The sequence below is a fragment of the Symphalangus syndactylus genome, chromosome 5, assembly GCF_028878055.3.
Source record: "Symphalangus syndactylus isolate Jambi chromosome 5, NHGRI_mSymSyn1-v2.1_pri, whole genome shotgun sequence".
NCBI lineage: Eukaryota > Metazoa > Chordata > Mammalia > Primates > Hylobatidae > Symphalangus > Symphalangus syndactylus.
This window is the reverse complement of record NC_072427.2, coordinates 93,293,349-93,314,888: the sequence shown is the minus strand read 5'-3', so window position 1 is coordinate 93,314,888 and position 21,540 is coordinate 93,293,349. Positions and strand designations below refer to the sequence as shown.

General features: G+C 44.0%; 1 protein-coding gene across 9 annotated transcripts in view; it reads right to left on the bottom strand.

The window, feature by feature from the left end:
* Positions 1–21,540, bottom strand: part of HLCS (holocarboxylase synthetase) — a 245,739-nt gene that overhangs the window by 191,965 nt on the left and 32,234 nt on the right. For 8 of the 9 annotated variants that reach the window (XM_063639269.1, XM_055279673.2, XM_055279670.2 and 5 more), the window contains one exon: positions 1,077–1,239. In XM_063639269.1, coding sequence (XP_063495339.1) covers positions 1,077–1,128 — 52 coding nt within the window. In that variant the 5' untranslated portion in view covers positions 1,129–1,239. Of the gene's footprint in view, positions 1–1,076; positions 1,240–19,707; positions 19,885–21,540 lie in introns of all 9 variants that reach the window. The other variant, XM_063639272.1, reaches the window with a different exon arrangement.

The following is a 21,540-nucleotide window of genomic DNA, read 5'->3' as shown; positions in this document are numbered from 1 at the left end:
ACTGAGCAATAAAAAGGACACATATCTAGAGTCTACCCAGCACGCCCCAGTGAAATGTCACTCTCAGGACATGCCATAGGATCAATGGGAGAAGACTCTTCCCAGTATCTTGTCTCAGGACTGGAACATAAGTTGACAATCACTAATTCAAAAACATTTATTGAGTACTTGCTACATGTCAGACATGGTATTAGAGACATGTACGAGGTGATTCTGGATATTAAGGGATTTACATAAACTTCCGAAGCTGATAAGGGACATTTATTTGCCCATGAGATGAAAGAAGACATTCATAGACATAAAAAGCCTGCTTTTAAGTCTAATTAAGGAAGAACAGTTTGTGCGTTTCCTGATAAACGATTTGTCCCAAGAAATTGTGATACATATATTTTAAGTAAAAAGCGGTTTGATTTAGAACTTCATAATAACACTAGCTATGCTTCCCACTCAATTAGAATTGTAGTCTAGACACTAGTTATACTGTATTAAACTATGTGAAATAAATATTATATGGGTTCCAAATCTGAATGCCACCTCATGAGCAATGCAGTCATGAAACATTCTTGTTTAAGAAATTTAATAAGCACTGAAAATGTACCCTGCAGCCCCCCAAAAAAATCTTGACACATGCATGAATTGTATATTATTACAGTAAAATCAAACCTGTGGACTGAATTAAGCTGAAACTAAGCATAGCCCTTATGTCATACCAGTAAGAGTGCTCAACAGTCCTTAAGCTAATAACTTATAGTGTCCCACTATGATAAAAACAGGGTCTCACTTTGTCACCCACATGGGAATGCAGTGGCGTGATCATGGCTCACTGTAGCCTCAACCTCCCAGCTCAAGTGATCCTCCCATCTCAGCCTCCCAAGTAGCCGGGACCACAGGCATGCACCACCACACCCAGCTAATTTTTTTGTTTGTTTTTTTGGAGATAGGGGTCTATGCTGCTCAGGCTGGTCTCGAACTCCTGGGCTCCAAGTGATCCTCCTGCCTCGGCCTTCCAAAGTGCTGGGATTACAGGCATGAGCCACTATGCCTGGCCAATAAAAACATTTTCTAAAGTTACTTACACACAATCTTTTGGGGTACCAGTCCATTATCCATGTGGAGTCTATCTTCCATGAACGCCACCCCAAGCTTGCTGAAGTTGTCCACACTTGCTTCAGCAATTAGCCAATAAGGATCCCCAGGTCTGCAAGCTAATGGCAAACAACAGTCTGACCACTTGACAATCTGAGAAAAAGCAGGAGAGGGAGGAGGTGAGAAAAGACAGGTTGAGATTTTTCTTCTCTAAAATAACCACATACTTTATTTTTCCCTTGAGGCTCCTACCACTAAATTACAGTCATTAATAACAAATTACTGGATATTACATTTTACTAATATCAGAGTTGTTTTGAATTCAGCATTCTCATCTCTACCTGACAACAGTGCTTACAAAACACTAAATATAACTCTCTCATTTAAAAGTAACTGAAGTCTCCACCTTTTTTAAGGAATTAAAAGATAAAGGGACATTCCCTAGACACTGGAAAAACACCATGCTGCCCTTTAAAAACAGAGAAGAGGAGAGAACAAGAAGTCCACAATACCCAGTTACTTTCAATGTAACCTGTGGACCCGCTTTTCTCAAAGTGTGGTCCAAGACCAAGAGCAATTGACCTCCCAGGGAGCACATGAGACCTTCAGAGTCCCAAGCATGACTCCCTCCCTATCTGGTGCACTGGACTTTCTGGAGTTGAAGTCCAGGAATCAGGATTTAAAACATGCTTCCCCTGTGGTTCCTGCACTCGAACTGTGAGAACAATCCAAAAAGACTCTCCAGACATTTACTCCCTGTAAGGAGGTTCACGTTCCTACCACAAGGGGGACAGGGAGAAAGACAACAGGCAAAACACCCTGCTTAGCCTTCCAGTTCTTACTACAGAAGACTGTGACACTGGGGCCTGGAACACCCATACTCTCTCTGAGGGTTCCCATGGAGAAGACAGCCTATGAGGTGAAGAGCCCGGCGCTGCAGTCAGGGGTCTGAGGCCGAGTCAAAGGCAACTAATCATCACTGTCTGTCCTCGGGCAAGCTTCTGACCCTCACAGCGTCCTAATTTGTAAAACAAGAATACTCTACTAAAAATACAAAAATTAGCCAGGTGTGGTGGTGCACGCCTATAGTCCCAGCTACTCGGGGGGCTGAGGCAGGAGGATCGCTTGAACCCAGGAGGCAGAGGTTGCAGTGAGCCGAGATCGCACCACTGCACTCCAGCCTGGGTGACAGAGCAAGATTCCGTCCCAAAAAATAAATAAATAAATATAATTTAAAGGTTAGTTGTGTTCATGAGATCAAAGAGTATACGTAATGCCCCCAGTAGAAAGCTTAGATTGACTGCAATAAAGTACTCAATTACCGACAGCTGCTTTTATTAGCGGTCACAAATGTGGCTTTAAAAGCAGCAGCGAGCAGCACAGTCTTTTTCTAAGATGCCATGAATGATTCCTCTACTTCCTAAAGATACCTTCTCAGGGACACACTGCCCTGAATTTAATAATTATACATAAATAATTTTTTATTCCATTTTTATTTATTTGTATTTATTTATTTTTTGAGATGAGTACTCGCTCTATCACCCAGGCTGGTCTTGAACTCCTGGCCTTGAGTAATTCTCCCGCTTCAGCCTCCCGAGTAGCTGGGACAACAGGCTGGGGCCACCACACTTGGCTTGAATTCTATTTTAGATATTGGTGGGCTAGGATTTTAGAACTAACTCCTCCTAAAACTATTTTTTAAATGCTGGATAAAATAAATGAATAAAGCATTACCTTAGAAGTCTGGAAGAACTGACTAGATAATAGTGAACTTCTAGGCCAAGTGTGGGATAAATCCTGAACCTACAGAGGAAAGCGGTATTCCAGCAAGACATGCCACTTCTGCCCCCAAGGTCCTTGCTCATCCAAGCAACCTGGGTTTCAAAAGTCAACGTCCAACTGGCATAAGCATAGACATATAGAGATATGGTTTGGCTGGGTCCCCACCCAAATCTCATCTCGAACTGTAATCCCCATGTGTCAAAGGAGGGACCTGGTGGGAGGTGACAGGATCCTGGGGGAGGTTTCCCCCATGCTGTTCTCGTGATAGTGAGTTCTCATGAGATCTGATACTTTTGAAGCGTTTGGGCCAGGCGCGGTGGTTCATGCCTGTAATCCCAGCATTTTGGGAGGCCGAGGTGGGTGAATCACCTGAGCTCAGGCGTTCATGACCAGCCCAGGCAACACGGTAAAACCCCGTCTCTACTAAAAATACAAAAATTATCCAAGCGTTGTGGTGGGTGCCTATAATCCCAGCTATTCAGGAGACTGAGGCAGGAGAATTGCTTAAACCCAGGAGTTGGAGGTTGCAGTGAGCCGAGATCATGCCATTGCACTTCAGCCTGGGTGACAGAGCAAGACTCTGTCTCAATCAATCAATCAATAAAGTGTTTGGTAGTTTCCTCTCTGTCTCTGTCTCTCACCTGCCACCATGTAAGACATACCTTGCTTACCCCTTTGCCTTCTGCCATGATGGTAAATTTCCTGAGGCTTCTCTGGCCATGAAGAACTGTGAGTCAATTAAACCTCTTTCCTTTAAAAATTACCCTGTCTTGGGCAGTTCTTTCTAGCAGTGTGAAAACAGACTAACACATATAGACCAAGAGGACAGAGCTGACAGTATAGAAATAAACACAGATTCATGGACAACTGAATTTGGACAAGGGTGCCCACACAACTCAATAAGGAAATAATAGTCTTTTCAACGAATGGTACTGGTACAACTACATACTGATGTGTAAAAGAATGAACATAGGCCGGGCATGGTGGCTCATGCCTGTAATCCCAACACTTTGGGAGGCCGAGGCAGGTAGACCACCAGGAATTCGAGACCAGCCTGACCAACATGGTGAAACCCCATCTCTACTAAAAATACAAAAATTGGTTGGGCGCGGTGTCTCACGCTTGTAACCCCAGCCCTTTGGGAGGCCAAGGCAGGTGGATTGCCTGAGGTCAGGAGCTCGAGACCAGCCTGGCCAACATAGTGAAACCCTGTCTCTACTAAAAAATACAAAAAATTAGCTGGGTGTGGTGGCGGGTGCCTGTAATCCCAGCTACTCAGGAGGCTAAGGCAGGAGAACCACTTGAACCCAGGAGGCGGAGGTTGCAGTGAGCCGAGATCGCACCATTGCACTCCAGCCTGGGCAATGAGAGCAAAACTGTCTCAAAAAAAAAAAAAAAAAAAAAATACAAAATACAAAATTTAGCTAGGTGGGAGCAGGCGCCTGTAATCCCAGCTGCTCAGGAGGCTGAAGCTAGGAGTATTGCTTGAACCCAGGAGGCAGAGGTTGCAGTGAGCCAACACTCCAGCCTGGCACTCCAGCCTGGGCACTCCAGCCTGGCGACAGTCTCAAAAAAAAACCTATTAAACTTTAAAAGACTCAGATTTGCATTAAATTGATACAGAAAAAGAAAAAAACCACAGATAGGGAAGTGTTAAAGACCTCTTTTAGAAAAAGGAGAAGGCCGGGCGCGGTGGCTCACGCCTGTAATCCCAGTACTTTGGGAGGCCGAGGCGGGCGGATCACGAGGTCAGGAGATCGAGACCACAGTGAAACCCCGTCTCTACTAAAAATACAAAAAATTAGCTGGGCGCAGTGGCGGGCGCTTGTAGTCCCAGCTACTCGGCAGGCTGAGGCAGGAGAATGGCGTGAACCCGGGAGGCAGAGCTTGCAGTGAGCCGAGATCGCGCCACTGCACTCCAGCCTGGACGACAGAGCGAGACTCCGTCTCAAAAAAAAAAAAAAGAAAAAGGAGAAATCGGCCAGGCTTGGTGGCTCACGCCTGCAATCCCGCCCAAGAGGTGGAGGTTGTGGTGAGTAGAGATTGCACCATTGCAGTCCAGCCTGGGCGACAGAGCGAGACTCTGTCTCAAAAAAAAAAAAAAAAAAAAGAATGAAGATAAACCTCTTCCTCACACCATGCAAACCACGTACAAAAATTAACTCAAACTGGATCAAAGACCTCAATATAAGAGCTAAAACTACAAAATTCAGAGAAGAAAACACAGGCATAAATTGTCATGACTTTTGATCAACCAACGGCTTCTTAGATAAGACACCAAAATTACAAGCAACAAAAGAAAAATAGATAAATTGGACTTCATCAAACATTTTTGTGCTTCAAAAGATATCAAGAAAATGCAAAGACAACACAAAAAAAAATAGGAGAAAGTATTGGCAAATCATATAAGAACTCCTACAAGTCAACAATAAAAAGACAATCCAATTTAAAAATGGGCAAAGGATGTAAACGTTATTTCTCCAAAGAAAATATACAAACGCCGGGCCGGGCGCAGTGGCTCAGGCCTGTAATCCCAAGCACTTCGGGAGGCTGAGGGGGGCAGATCACGAGGTCAGGAAATCGAGACCATCCTGGCTAACACGGTGAAACCCCGTCTCTACTAAAAATACAAAAAAAAAAAAAAAAAAAATTAGCCAGGCATGGTGGCAGGCACCTGTAGTCCCAGCTACTAGGGATGCTGAGGCAGGAGAATGGTGTGAACCCCGGAGGCGGAGCTTGCAGTGAGCCAAGATTGCCCCACTGCACGCCAGCCTGGGCGACAGAGCGAGACTCCATCTTAAAAAAAAAAAAAGAAAATATACAAATGCCCAATAAGCACAAGAAACGCTGCTCAACAACATCAATCACTAAGGAAATGCGTCTCGAAACCACAGTGAGATACAACGTCATACCCACTAGGATGGCTGGAATCAAAAAAGATACCAACAAGGACAAGAAAAAACTGGAACTCTAACACATTGCTGGTAGAAATTAAAGTGCTGCAGCTGCCTTGGAAGAGTTTGGGAGTTCCTCAAAGAGTTAAACATAGAGTTAACATACGATGCAGTAATTCTACTCCCCAATACATACCTAAGACAACTGGACCTAAACATAAGAACACATCTAGATTAGGCTCAGAGGATCTTCCCAAAGGCAAGCCCCAGAGGCCTTCACAAAAGAAACAAACTACGTTCACTGAGAAACAACTGGAAGATCTGAACTTGTTCAATAAGAACGCATACCCAAACCCCAGCCTTCAGAAAGATATGGTCTCCAAAATGGAAATAGATCCAAAAGTACTGTAGGTTTGGCTCAAAAACCTTGGAGCAAAACTCAAGAAAATCAAATGCAAGCATATTTGGCAAAAACAAGAAGCTCAACAACAGCAAATATGTGAGAATGAGGCTGGGTGCAGTGGCTCACTCCTGTAATCCCAGCACTTTGCAGGGCTGAGGCAGAAGGATCAGGAATTCAAGACCAACCTGGGCAACATGGCAAAACCCTGTCTCTATGAAAAACTACAAAAAATAGCCAGGTGTGGTGATGGGCACCTGTAGTCCCCGCTACTCAGGAGGCTGAGGTGGGAGGATCACTTGAGCCTGGGAAGTTGAGGCTGCAGCGAGCTGTGATCATGCCACTACACGCCAGCCTGGGCAACAGAGTGAGGCCCTATCTAAAAAAAAAAAAAATCTGAGGGTAGAGTCAAGACCAATCCTTCTCAGGGAAATATGGACACACTACCCACATCCCCAAATGAGGCCCATCCTAGAGTTTACACAGATCATCAGGCACCCTCATTCCAACTCCACTTAGGCCCCAGTGGTAGGGACCCTATAGACCACTCCAGTGGCCCCGAAATAGTTCATTTTGGCTGCTGCCAAGATCTGAACATATACTGCTTCTAGACACTTCAGAATCCCAAGTTCATTCTCCAAGCTTCCATTTTAATTATTTTGGTTCCTCATCTCTACAAAATAGAGAGAGACGTCAGACACAAAAGGTCACATATTGTAATGGTTTATGATGATTCTCATACAAAAGAATACTTTTCAGCAGTAAGAAACAAACTTGAGATATACACAACATGGATGGATTTCAAAAACATTATGTTGAGCGGAAAAAAAGACGCCAAAGGATACGTGCTGTATAATTCCATTTCTATGAATTCCTAGAACAGGAGAAACTAATTTACCATGCCAAAAAGATTAGTGGCCCAAGTAGAAAGAATTGAATAGAAAGGGGTGCAAGACAAATGTATTGGGGTAATGGTAATGTTTCATGTCTTAATTACCTAAGCAGTTACCTAGGTGTATAAATTCATCCAAATACATAGAACTGTGCTTCTAAAATCTGTGCATTTTATTTTATATAAATTATACCTCAATTAAAAGTTAATATACAACAAAACTAGTAAGGACAATTTATTTATTTTTTTCTGCTTCTTTGTTTTGATTTTGGTTTTTTTAATTGTTGTTATTGTTCCACTTGTTCAGCTAATAAGATTTAGTCAGCATCAATAAGTGGACAGTTGGCTTATGTTTCTACATCCTGTTTTTTGGTCACCTCCCTCCATCATCATACTTGAATGACCTCGTCAAGCTCCCTTCATTCATTTTGGCTGTCCCCAAGACGTTCTTCGCGTAGTCACCAGGGTAATGTTATTATCCCTTTAAAAATGTTGCACTATTCCTTGGCCTGGCGCAGTGGCTCACGCCTGTAATCCCAACACTTTGGGAGGCCGAGGTGGGTGGATCACGAGGTCAGGAAATCAAGACCATCCTGGTTAACGGTGAAACCCTGTCTCTACTAAAAATACAAAAATTTAGCCAGGCGTGGTGACAGGCGCCTGTAGTCCCAACTACTCAGGAGGCTGAGGCAGGAGAATGGCATGAACCCGGGAGGCGGAACTTGCAGTGAGCCAAGATCGTACTACTGCACTCCAGCCTGGGCGACAGAGCGAGACTCCATCTCAAAAAAAAAAAAAAATGTTGCACTATTTCTCTGCTTAAAATCCTTCCATGAATAAGTTCTGAAGATCTACTGTATGTCATGGCGACTACAGGTTTTGGTTTTGTTTTTTTTTTTTGGTCTCAAAGAAAAAACCGCATCATATGTTGTACCCCACAAATATACACAACTAAAAAAATACTTTCAGGGCCATTTTTCATCATTCAGGAAAAAACAATATGCCCACACATAAAGCTTGTATGCAAATGTTCACAGCAGCATTATTCACAATAGCCAAAAGGTAGAAACAACCCAAATGTCCATCAATAGATGAACAGATAAATAAAATGTATATATCTATACAAAGGACTATTATTCAACCACAAAAAGGAATGAACTACTGATGCATGTTACAACATGGATGAATCTTGAATACATTACGTTAAGTGAAAGAAGCCAACAACTAAAGGTCACGTATTCTATGAGGCTATTTACATAAAGTATCTAATATACGCAAATCTAGAGTCAGAAAGTAGATTCGCAGTTGCCAGGAGCTGAGGTGTCAGGGAGCAGACAGTGAATGCTGACAAGTGTGTGGTTTCTTTCTGGTGTGCTGAAAATGTTTTAGAATTAGATAATGCTGATGATTGCACAACTTTGTGAATATACTAAAATCTACTGAATTGTTTTTCAAGGGTGAGTTTCATGTGAATTACATCTCAATTTTTTAAAACTAAAAGAAAAGAGTCCAGGCGGTTTGTTTGTCTCTACACTCTTCCAGCACAGCCTAGTCAGTAAATGGACTCTAGAGTCCAACTTCCCAAACTTCAATCCTGGCTCCTCTGGCTAAGGGCGTGTGACCTGAGCAAGCTACTCAAATTCCCCATGCTTCAATATCCTGTCTGTAAGGTAGAGATAAGAGCACCTACCTTGGAAGGTTACTGGGAGCACTTTTAGTGATCATCCATAAAGTGCCTGGGCCGCAAGGGTGCTCTTACAGTTCCAAAATATACTTACAGCAAGTAACCTCATGAGAAACCACATCATCCCTAGTGGGCAAAAACTGATCTTGGCAGGGAACGGGGAGGTGAAAAAATCTTAGACATTACAACAGTTTGTGGCCCTCCAAGGCTCAAGCCTATCCCACAACTTTTTTTTTTTTTTTTTTTTTTTTTTTTTGAGACAGGGTCTTACTTTATCACCCAGGCTGGAGTGGTGCAATCATGGCTCATTGCAGCCTCGACTTCCTGGGCTCCAGCAATCCTCCCAATTCAGCCTCCTGAGTAGCTGGGACGACAGGCATGCACCACTATGATGGGCTAATTTTTGTATTTTTTGTAGAGACGAGAATTCACTATGTTGCCAGGCTGGTCTCAAACTCCTGAGCTCAAGCGATCCTCCTGCCTCAACCTCCCAAAGTGCTGCGTTTACAGGCGTGAGCCACCGTGTCTGGCCCCCCACAACAAAATCTTATTCCTTAGTAGCTCATTTCTCTTCTCAAAGTGAACTTGAATTTAATTTTCTCCTTGGAAAAACAATCACAAAAAAAAAAAACTTGAGAAACACTGCCTTTGAGGGGAAAAGAATAAACACAGGCCTTTATGGCCAACTCACTAACCTGTGTAGAATATTTGGACAAAGAGAAACTCCAGAATTTTCATTTAGCTCTAGCTTTCCCTCCACTTTACCACCTACTTCTCCCACCTCCTTGCAGACACACAGCCAAGGGAAGCAGAATTCACCTGGAGGGTCAGGCCCACCCAATGTTTCAGCAGAGTTCTACATCTCAGAAATGACATCTTTGATTCAGGACAGAGTGTCCGTTGATTTCAGCTTTGGGAATGGGGGAAAGGACGTCAGTGCAGGAAGATGAGAAGATAAACTAACACCGTGGCAGGGCAGACTTCTGGGATGAAGGTGCATGGGAAACATGGAAACGAACAGGGCAACCTCCTGCAGGAAGCTAAAGCACCATTGTCCTCAGAGCAATCAAAGGAGGAGAACCGCTCAGCCAATGGAGACTCAATCTGGAATTTGGCTGTAAAAACATTGATTTAGCCCCCTGCAGTAGCAGGCACTGGCAGTGTAAAAGGAGCCAATGATGAAATTCCCACACACCTCTGAGGAGGAACGAGGCAGGAGATAAACAAAGGAAGAGGAAGGACCGGAAGAGCCCAAAGAACAATACATCCACACATCCCGGATCAAGTTTCTCCACTCTGCCAACTGTTTCCTCACCTAAGTGCATTTCCGTTTTCTAGGAGCATGGTCCATGAGCCATGGACCATGCAAACGCCTTCAAGCAGCGCTGGGTGCTCCGATCAAAGCAGAACCGCGCTGTCACTGATATGTCGTCCAGGGTGTTTGCCTTCCAGTGGATAAAGGCAAACAGGACACTTTAAATTTGCACTTCGAGATGGAAACAAAGGCATGGAAAAGAGAAGGGAAGTCAAGCAAAAGGCTTACTCCCAAAGATCAAAGCTAAGGAAGCCCTGGCTGTCCCTAAACAAAGGAGTTTCCCCCTATAATAGCAGCCAGCAGAAATCTGTTAAGTAACTAAAGCTCTTGACTTGATGTTACAATGTATGGCAGCAGGCAAGGCATATCTTCTCTGCTCAACTTGAAATTCACATCCAAGAAGCAGTCCAGGAGTGAAAGACCCCAGTTTAAACTAGCACAGGTGGCCCTGCCCAACAGGGGGCATTGGCAGGCAGCAACACTGCAGTCAGCGGGGAACAGAAATCTCAACAGCCCACTGGTACCCAGAGTCAGATCACGGATGCTGCTAATTTTTCTGACTTATTTCTCCTCTTCCAAATCATCTTAATTCAATGTGAAATTGTTAAAAAGTTCTAGTAACAAATTGGATGGAGGAGGGCTGGAAACGCAGAGGTAAAGAATTTGAAAATACAGGGCTGGGCGCAGTGGCTCACACCTGTAATCCCAGCACTTTGGGAGGCCAAGACAGGTGGATCATGAGGTCAGGAGTTTGAAACCAGCCTGGCTGGCATGGTGAAACCCCCGTCTCTACTAAAAATACAAAAATTAGCCGGGCATGGTAGCATACGCCTGTAGTCCCAGCTACTCAGGATGCCGAGGCAGGAGAATCACTTGAACCCAGTAGGCGGAGGTTGTGGTGAGCCGAGACCGCACCACTGCACTCCAGCCTGGGCGACAGAGTGACACGCCATCTAGAAAAAAAAAAAAAAAAAAAAAAAGAATTTGAAAATACAAGACTAAAGGGAAGAGGTTATTTTTAACTTTTGGCTATCCTTGCTGTCTTTTGTGTTTGGAAACACAAAGGATAAAGGAGAGCTACAAAATTGACCTTCACTTGATATTATGTAAAAAGGCCAGGTGCGGTGGCTCATGCCTGTAATCCTAGCACTTGGGGAGGCCAAGGCAGGAAGGATCGCTTAAGCCCAGGAGTTCAAGACCAGCCTGGGCAACAAGGCGAAACCCCATCTCTACCAAAAACAAAAGACTAGCTGGGTGTGGTGGCACGTGCCTGCCTGTATTCCCAGCTACTTGGGAGGATTAGGTGGGAGGATGGATTGAGCCCAGGAAGTAAACGCTGCAGTGAGCCGTGATCATGCCACTGCACTCCAGCCCAGATGACAGAACGAGACTGTCTCAAAAAAAAAAAAAAAAAAGACAATATGCCCTATGGCACTTTTAAGACAAGGGTATTGGAAAATCAAGTAACAGTGTAAGAGTTATCACCAAGTCACTGCAAGCAGGAGCTGAAATGGTCAACTGACCCAGGTGGAGCTGAAAGAGGAATTGCGAAACCATGACTGACCAGATGCTCAGGGAAAGGGCGGGTCTCACTGAATAACTGAGAAAATAATACAAATATTATGAGAATAAATACCTTTGTTGCCACACAGAAGAGTGTTATTATCGTGTTCTGTAGATGGCCAATACACCGCCGAGGCCTGCTAAGGTGTGCTGCATTCACATCCACTTACTTCCCACCTCATCCCCCCATTCCACTGATGTAAGCTGAGGAAGAAGAGGAGTTTTAAGAGGTATCCCAAGTGGTTTAGTTATCCACTGATGTGTAACAAACCACCCCAAAATTCAGTGGCTTAAAACTAATCATTTATTTTGCTCACGAATCTCAATTTGGACAGGACTGGGCAGGAACAGCTTAACTCCGCTCCATGTCACAGGTAGAGTGACTCAACCAGGGCTGGATGACCTACTTTCAAGATGCCTCTGTCACCAAGCTGGAGCTGCCTGTCAGCTGGGAGCTCAGCCAGGGCTGACCACGAAGAGCCACATGTCCTTCTCCTTCATGTGGATCTTGCCACAGGGCAGCTTGAGCTTCCTCACAGTATGGGAGCTGGACACCCAGATGGCATGTTCCAAGAGCCCAGATGGAGGCTCCAAGGTTTCTTATGATCTGGCCTGAGAATTTACAGAATGTCACTTCTACCATATCCCAATGGACACACAAATCACTAAGGTCAGTTCAGACTCAAGGGAGGGGGAAGTGACTCCACCTCTCAATAAGAGGAAAGAATTTGCAGCCATCTTCAATGCGCTGCAACGAGTTTGTGCCAGCAATTAGTCTTCCCCCTTCTGCATGAGAATGACATGTCCCTAAATGGGCATGCTCCTTTGGCCCAGGACCCTGCACAAGAGAGATGTAGAGAGCAAAGAGCTCAAAGCAGAGTCACAGCTGGAAACAGCAGCAGCGAACATGCTGAGCATGAGTAACATACCCAAAAAACTAGGATTCACTGTTAGAAGCCACTGGGATTCTAAGCTTATCTGCTACTTCAACAATCTGATTAACACAATGTGCAACACTGCATTCCTGACAACAGCCCTCTAAGTCCTTCCTGCTACATTCCCCATCTGCACAAGTAACCCACCACCCACCCACAGGCCATCACCTCCTAACCAATATGGACATGTCTCTATCTCAGCGTTCCTACTCCCAACACTCATCAAGCCCATTATCTTTTCCCACGTGGCCTACAATCTGTTCCAGGTTTGCTCCCCTCCGATCCCTTCTGCAATCTGCCTGTACTGTGACCTTCCTAAAGTGCAAATCTGATCATTCTGCTTTAAAAAAAAAAAAATGGTTTTAGCCTACTGTCCCTGGGATCAAGTCCAAATTCCTGGTTAACACATATAAGCCTTGTTTGATTTATGTATTATGTCCATTTGACATCCAATTTGAGTATATTCAATTCTGCTACATAGAAAACAAGAAAACAAATAGCATGGATGAAACTCATAGTGAGTCAAAAGCTTGTAAGACACACTCAAGACAGACAAAATAAGTGGAACATACGTGCATTGAACATAGATAAAAAGGACAAAACCAAAGAGTGTTAGTCCTAGGCAGAAAGTCACGGAAGAACCAATCTTTTTTTTTTTTTTTTAGAGAAAGACAGGGTCTCACAGCTTTGTAACCCAGCCTAGAGTTCAATAGTGCAATCAGGACTCATTGCAGCCTCGACCTCCTGGGCTCAAGCAATCCTCCCACCTCAGCCTCCCAAGTAGATGGGACCAAAGGCATACGCTACCATGCCTGGCTAATTTTTTTTTTTAATTTCTTGTAGAGACGGCATCTTGCTGTGCTGCCCAGGCTGACCAGTGCTAATCTTATCAAATCTTAAATATTAGTAAGACACAAACTATGCCACTTGACAGTTATGTCATCCTTAATTTGGCCGCCCATTTTGACCCCAGTTATATACTGTGTGGAAACACATTAAAAAACACACACAGCATCTCAGCAGGTCTCTGGTAAGCCACAGCTATTGCAGACATATATATCCAGATATCTCCAACAAAGCACCTTCCACCTTCTGGGCCCTTGTGTAACTTCAGCTCTAGTCCTTGTGCTGGCACCATTGGCAGGGAAGGCTGATGCAGCAGAGAGACAGGACTCCATGTATGAACATCGCATGGCCCAGGATGCAGATTTGCTCCTTCCATTCCATAGGCACCTGATCCTAAGTGTTAACCGATCCCAGAACTCTCCCCTTATTTCTTGCTGCACGTTTTGAATTGATGTGATAAACAACGTGATTTGAGCGTCTTAACTCAGCCTATGAGCCTCTCTATTCTGTGACTGCTGGAATAGGCTGCTTGGCCATGTTCTTGGAAGCTACCACCATATCAAGGTAATTTCCCACACAATATTCCAGCCCCTGCTTTCCCCTCTGGCCTTATCTAGGGCCGTTCCCCAACTCAGGTGAATGCAGACTCCAAACGTACTGAGCTGTGTGCAGCGGCCACGTGCAAATGCTTTCTGTACATCTGCACATGCTGTCCTACCTGGGAAGTCCTTTCCTCCTTTCACCTATTTTTACCTTAAACCTCAGATATCATCTACCCTGGAAAGTCCTTCCTAACCTCACGCATCTAGGTAGGTCCCCTCCATAATCCCTATCCATGCCTTCTATAGTACTTAACATGGTGACCTTTAATTGTTCATTTACTTAGCTCTCTGCTCTCCCACACTGTGAACTCCTTACAAACAGGGAATGTCATCTCTGAATGAATCTTTCATCTCCATGTAACACATGCCTCCAACCCTACCTAGCACACAATCTGGCATGTAATAGGCACTCAATAAACCTTCAATGAATACCTTGATCAAGTACAAGGAACATTAGCAAATTTCCTGTGGAAAAAAAGAATTGTATTAAGTTCTTTGGGTCAACAATTCTTACTAAATGCGATTGCTAATATAAGTATAGAAAATATTGAAAACTGAGCTGAATCTGCCATCACTTGTTGGTATTACTGCATCAAGCAAAATAAGTGAACCGTAGCTGTTTAATAAATATGTCAATGAATGAATAAGCGAAAATATGAATATGTGAAAGCTATATTTTTTAAAACTGAATTTTAAGATTCATTTATCTGTTGTTGGTAATCTGTAGAATGACCACAGATCAAAGCCATTTGAAATATCCAAAATTCAAAACGATATTTTAAATATCTTTAAGAGTTGTATAGTCTTAAAGATGTGAAAAAATATAAATGTCCTTCTTACATAATATATTTTTCTATTTAATATCTTAGGACCCTGTTAAATTCAAATGGTTGTGAAGTTGGGTGAAACATACACACACAGACTCATAAGAACCCCCCAAAATGCAAAATACCATCAAGCAGTCAACCCAAATGGGAACTGTCAACTTGGCTAGAAGACAGTGAGATCAATCCCTTTTTAAGTTTTGAATTCTAATTTATAAAATGGAGCTCGGGGTAACAGCCAGAGTGGTCAACATGAATGGCTCTGGACGTCTCTAGCTCCTGGTTGCAAGACCCACTGATGTCTCTGATCACAAGTGAAATTAGTTAACTGGACTGTGGCAATCCTCCTTGATGGGAAGGCATTCTACCCCAGAAAATTAAGAATTAAGTAACCACGGCCAAGCACAGTGGCTCATGCCCATAATCCCAGCACTTTGGGAGGCCAAGGAGGGCAGATCATGAGGTCAGGAGATGGAGACCATCCTGGCCAACATGGTGAAACTCCATCTCTACTAAAAATAAAAAATTAGCTGTTTGTGGTGGCGTGGGCCTGCAATTCCAACTACTCGGGAGGCTGCGGCAGAAGAATTGCTTGAACCAGGAAGTCGGAGGTTGCAGTGAGCTGAGATCACGCCACTGCACTCCAGTCTGGTGACAGAGCAAGACTCTGTCTCAAAAAAAAAAAAAAAAAAAAAAAAAGAATTAAGTAACCACCATTCAGCAAGAAGGTCTTAATTAAACCTTCCTTGGAAAGTCAGTTAACTGAAATGATAGCTGTGGCAGAGATGCTAATTATCTCCCAAAATCTAGCCTTTCTTTCTCCCTTACAGGAACAGAACTCCCAGTTTCTGCTGAATCCATGACTGTCCAGCTAGGGAATGCATTTCACAGACTACCCTGCACCTAAGTGACCAAGGGGGCTATGTGACTAACTTCTGTACAACGGAATGGGAGCAGAAGTCACCACGTGAAATTTCTGAATCAAAACTGTATTTTTTTAATTTACCAATTTTTTAGAGATGAGGTTTCACTCTAATACAATGGCAATCAAAGCTCACTGCAACCTTAAACTTCCGGTCTAAAGTGATCCTCCCACCCCAGCCTCTCAAGTAGCTGGGACCACAGGCGGGAGCCACCGTGCCAAGATGGATCACAGTTTTAAAGAGGAAACTGGTTGTCTTCCAACCTTCTCTCTTCCCCCACTCTGAAGGCTAGAATGTGGATGAAGCTGACAGTGGTGGAGTAGCAGGGGAGCCAGACTCTAGCAAGAGAGAACCACTACCTAGGATAGAGGAGAGAAGATGGGAGAAGGAACCAAGGAAGAAGATGAGGAAAAAAATGGGTCCCTGGATGGACTTCCAAAGCAAAACCACTGCCCAGAGAGAGAAATTTAACTTCTAGCTTGTTTGAGCCCCTGTAGCTCTGGGTCCTACTGTTATACAACTTAGCCTGTATCCTGCACAATATAGTAACTATGTTCCTTAAGATGCTGTACATCTTTTAGCCCCAGAAAGACATATAATTAACAATTTAGGAAAATAAAAGCACAGTAGTCATATTTTATGTTAAAAAGGAACCTGAACATATTTGATATTTTATGTAAATGTAATATTTTGGAAAGTCTGATCTTGGCTTTAAGTTGAAATCTTACTAAATTTATATATAATATCAGAATATATAAGAAAACTTCAAGCTTACCATATTTGTAAATTTAATACAGTCATGTACCACATAATGTCTCGCCCAACGATGAACCACATATATGATGGCTGTCCCTCATAAGATTACAATGGAGGTAAAAAATTCCCATGGTCTAATGACATTGTAGTACAGCACAGTACTCACGTATTTCTGGTGATGCCGGTGTACACAGACCTACTGGGCTGTCAGTCACATAAAAGTATAGCACAGACAAGGCCAGACGCAGTGGCTCATGCTTGTAATCCCAGCACTTTGGGAGGCCTAGGCGGATGGATCACCTGAGATCAAGAGATCGAGACCATTCTAGCCAACACGGTGAAACCCTGTCTCTACTAAAAATACAAAAATTAGCCGGGCATGGTGGCACGCGCCTGTATTCCCAGCTACTAGGGAGGCTGAGGCAGAAGAATCGCTTGAACCCAGGAGGCAGAGGTTGCAGTGAGCTGAGATCACACCACTGCACTCCAGCCTGGCAACAGAGCGAGATTCCATCTCAAAAATAAAATAAAATAAAATAAAATAAAATAAAATAAAAAGTATAGGCCAGGTGCAGTGGCTCACACCCATAATCTCAGCACTTTGGGAAGCTGAGGCAGGCAGATCACAAGATCAGGAGATCGAGACCATCCTGGCTAACACGGTGAAACCCTGTCTCTACTAAAAAAATACAAAAAATTAACCAGGCATGGTGGCGGGCGCCTGTAGTCCCAGCTACTTGGGAGGTTGAGGCAGGAGAATGGCGTAAATAGGGGAGGTGGAGCCGAGATGCACCACTGCACTCCAGCCTGGGCGACAGACCGAGACTCAGTCTCAAAAAAAAAAAAAAAGTATGGCACAGACAATTACATACAGTACACAGTACCTGATAATAAACAACTGTTACTGGTTTATGTGTTCTCTATGTTTTCTATGATTTTAGAGTGTACTTCTTCTACTTATTAAAAAAACAAAACAAAAACAAAAACAAAACAAAAAACAGCTGGGTGTGGTGGCTCATGCCTGTAATTCCAGCACTTTGGGAGGCTGAGGCGGGGGGATCACTTGAGGTCAAGGGTTCGAGACCAGTCTGGCCACCATGTGAAACCTCATCTCTGCTAAAAATACAAAAATGAGCCAGGTGTGGTAGCAGGCACCTGTAATCCCAGCTACTTGGGAGGCTGAGGCAGGAGAATTGCCGGAACCCAGGGCCGGAGGTTGCAATGAGCCAAGATCGCGCCATTGAACTCTAGCCTGGGCAGCAGAGTGAGATTCTGTCTTAAAAAAAAAAACAACAAAACAGTTAACTGTAACAGCCTGAAGCAGGTCCTTCAGGAGCCACTCTGGGGGAAGGCATTGTTATCACAGGAGTTCACTGCTCCATGCATGTTACTGCCCATGAAGACCTTCCAGGAGGACACATGTGCAGTGAAAGTCAGTGATACTGATGATCCTGACCCTGGGCAACCTGGCTAATGTGTGTGTTTCTACGTTAGTTTTTAACAAAAAAAGTTTAAAAAGTAAGAAACAGGCTGGACATGGTGGCTCACAACTATAATTCCAGTGCTTGGTGAGGGCTGAGGTGAGAGGACTGCTCGAAGCCAGGAGCTGGAGATCAGTCTAGGAAACACAGGAATTTGTATGTTCACAAATTTGTAGAGATAAATGAAAATAAAAATAAAATTTTAAAAACAAAATTTTAAAAAATATATACAAAATCTTAGAAAAAAGCTTTTAGAATAAGGAAAGAAAATATTTTTTATAGCTGTACAATGTGTTTGTGTTTTAAGCTGTGTTATTACAAAAGAATCAAAAATTTTAAACAATTAAGTTTATAAAGTAAAAACGTGATAGTAAGCTAAGATTAATTTATTATCGAAGAAGGATGTTATAAATTCAGTGTAGCCTAAGTGTACAGTGTTTATGAAGTCTAAAGTAGTGACTGTTGTGTCCTACACTTTCACATTCACATGCCACTCACTCACTGACTCGCCCTGAGCCACTTTCAGTCCTGTAAGCTCCATTCATAGCAAGTGCCCTAGACAGGTGTACTGTTTTTTATCTTTTATACTGTATCTTTACTGTGCCTTTTCTATGTTTAGATACACAAATACTTATCACTGTGTTACAGCTGCCTACAGTATCCAGTGCAGTAACATGCTGTACAGGTTTATAGCCTAGGACCAATAGGCTACCCCATAAATCCCAGCTGTGAAGTAGGCTACAGCATCTAGATTTGTGTAAGTACACTCTATGATGTTTGCATGATGAAATCACCTAAGGACGCATTTCTCACAATGTGTATCTGTCATGAAGCAACACATTAACCATGATGCATATGAATTATGTAAGTGTTCAAAAACGTGATGTCTGTTAATCCAGACAACTTAAAAATCTAAAAAGAAACTGGGAGGAGGGGTGGGGGGACCCATGAGGAAGGAGCAGGAGCAAGTAGATGGACTCGGGGATGGGGAGGCACGTGTAGTTCTAGCGGTGAGTTCATGGGTATTTATTGTATTATTTCAAATCCACAGGTGAATGAGAGCCATGCATAAACCAACGACGAGAGTACATTTGGAACAAGGAGGATGGTTGACCCAATTCTGTGCACCTAGAGTCCTAAAATGAAATGAAATATTTTAAGATATTTGAGTTTGTAGGCCGGGTGTGGTGGCTCACACTTGTAATCCCAGCACTTTGGGAGGCCGAAGCAGGCAGATCACCTGAGGTCAGGAGTTCAAGACCACCCTGGCCAACATGGTAAAACCCCGTCTCTACTAAAAATACAAAAAATTAGCCGGGTATGGTGGCAGGTGCCTGTAATTCCAGCTACTTGGGAGGCTGAGGCAGAAGAATCGCTTGAACCCAGGAGGCAGAGGTTGCAGTGAGCCAAGATTGCACCACTGCAGTCCAGCCTGGACAACAGAGCCAGACTCCACCTCAAAAAAAAAAAAAAAAAAGCCCAAGAAATTGGTTACTGATAGAATCTGGAAGTTTGTCCCCTCCAAACCTCATGTTGAAATGTAATCCGCAATGGTTGAGGTGGGGCCTGTGGGAGGTGTTTGGGTCATGGGAGCAGACCCCTCATGAATAGTGTGGTGCTGTCCTCCCCATAGTGAGTTCTCACAAGACCTGGCTGTTTAAAAGTGTGTGGCACCTCCCCCAGCTCAGTCTCACTCTCATTCCCATTCTTGCCATGTGACACACCTGCACCTCTGTCGCTTTCTGCCGTGACTGTTCCTCAAGGCCCTCACCAGAAGCACATGCTGGCACCACTCTTCCTGTATGGCTCGCAGAACCTCTTCTTTATAAATTATCCAGCTCCAGGTATTTCTTTATAGCAGTGCAAGAACCGTCTAATACAGTTACCATATGACAAGGCCTCTTTGTAGTTCAAAAAGAAAAGCCAGATATTAGCAATTTCATGTGATTTGACCTACTTGATTATTTAATTTATATTTTCAATAAATCGAAAATCATTTTTAAAATAAAAATGAAGTTTATGAATCATCTTTTCTGCATATGAAAATTAGCCCTGAATTGGCCGTGCACAGTGGCTCATGCCTGTAATCCCAGCATTTTGGGAGGCAGAGGCAGACGGATCACGAGGTCCATGAGGTCAGGAAATCATCCTGACTAACACGGTGAAACCCTGTCTCCACTAAAAATACAAAAAATTAGCTGGGCGTGGTGGCGGGCGCCTGTAGTCCCAGCTACTCGGGAGGCTGAGGAAGGAGAATGGTGTGAATCCGGGAGGAGGAGCTTGCAGTGAGCTGAGATCACGCCACTGCACTTCAGCCTGGGCAACTGAGCAAGACTCTGTCTCAAAAAAAAGGAGGCCAGGCGCAGTGGCTCAAGCCTGTAATCCCAGCACTTTGGGAGGCCGAGGCAGGTGGATCCCAAGGTCAGGAGATTGAAACCATCCTGGCTAACACGGTGAAACACCATCTCTACTAAAAATACAAAAAAAAAAAAAAAAAAATTAGCCAGACGTGGCAGCATGTGCCTGTAGTCCCAGCTACTCAGGTGGCTGAGGCAGGAGATGGCGTGAACCCAGGAGGCGGAGCTTGCAGTGAGCTGAGATCGCGCCACTGCACTCTAGCCTGGGTGACAGAGCGAGACTCTGTCTCAAAAAAAAAAAAGAAAGAAAGAAAATTAGCCCTGAGTTCACCAAAACCGTCACATCAACAGCTGGTCTCCTTCTACCAAACATAAGACACAAGTACTGTTTGATTGGACCTAGGTTAATAAAAGTTTTATTTATTTTGGAATCTCAATGATCTAGATCTCTTTAAAACCATTAATTCGTTCCTCTAGTTACTAGAAAGGATAGAGGCATTGGTTAAAATCTTATCTCTCACTTAGCAGCTGGTTAAAACCTTGTCTAGGCCAGGGACAGTGGCTCACGCCTGTAATCCTAGCACTTTGGGGGGCCGAGGCAGGCAGATTGCCTGAGCTCAGGAGTTCGAGACCAGCCTGGGCAACACGGTGAAACCTGGTCCCTGCTAAAATACAATTAGCGTGGCAGCGTGCACCTATAGTCCCAGCTACTTGGGAGGGTGAGGCAGGAGAATTGCTTGAACCCGGGAGGTGGAGGTTGCAGTGAGCTGAGAAAAAAAAGAAAGAAAGAAAACCTTGTCTATCACTTAGCAATGATATTCCTATCACTTTAGGAATGTCATTTAATCTTATAACCTAAGTTTTCTTATCTTCAAAATGGCAATAATAATAATAATACTTTGTAGAGCCGTTAAGTATTAGTGATGACAGTGGCAGCCAGTCTAGAGCAGGGTAGGCGCGGCCAGGGATACGCGCTCTGTGGAACTAGGGGGAGCTGGGAGCAGGCAGGAGCCCTTCCCGCTTCTGAGTTGGCGGGGCAGGAGCCCAGTGCTCCCAGGCATAGCTGCAGCCTCCCAGCCACAGCTGTGGACCTGGGCATCCCTGCGCTCTCAGGGGCCCCAGAAGCCCCCGCTTCCCCACAGGCTTGGAAGTGCCTGATCCCGCTGCCTGGCCTCTTCCTGCTCCCTGTGCCCGCTCTGA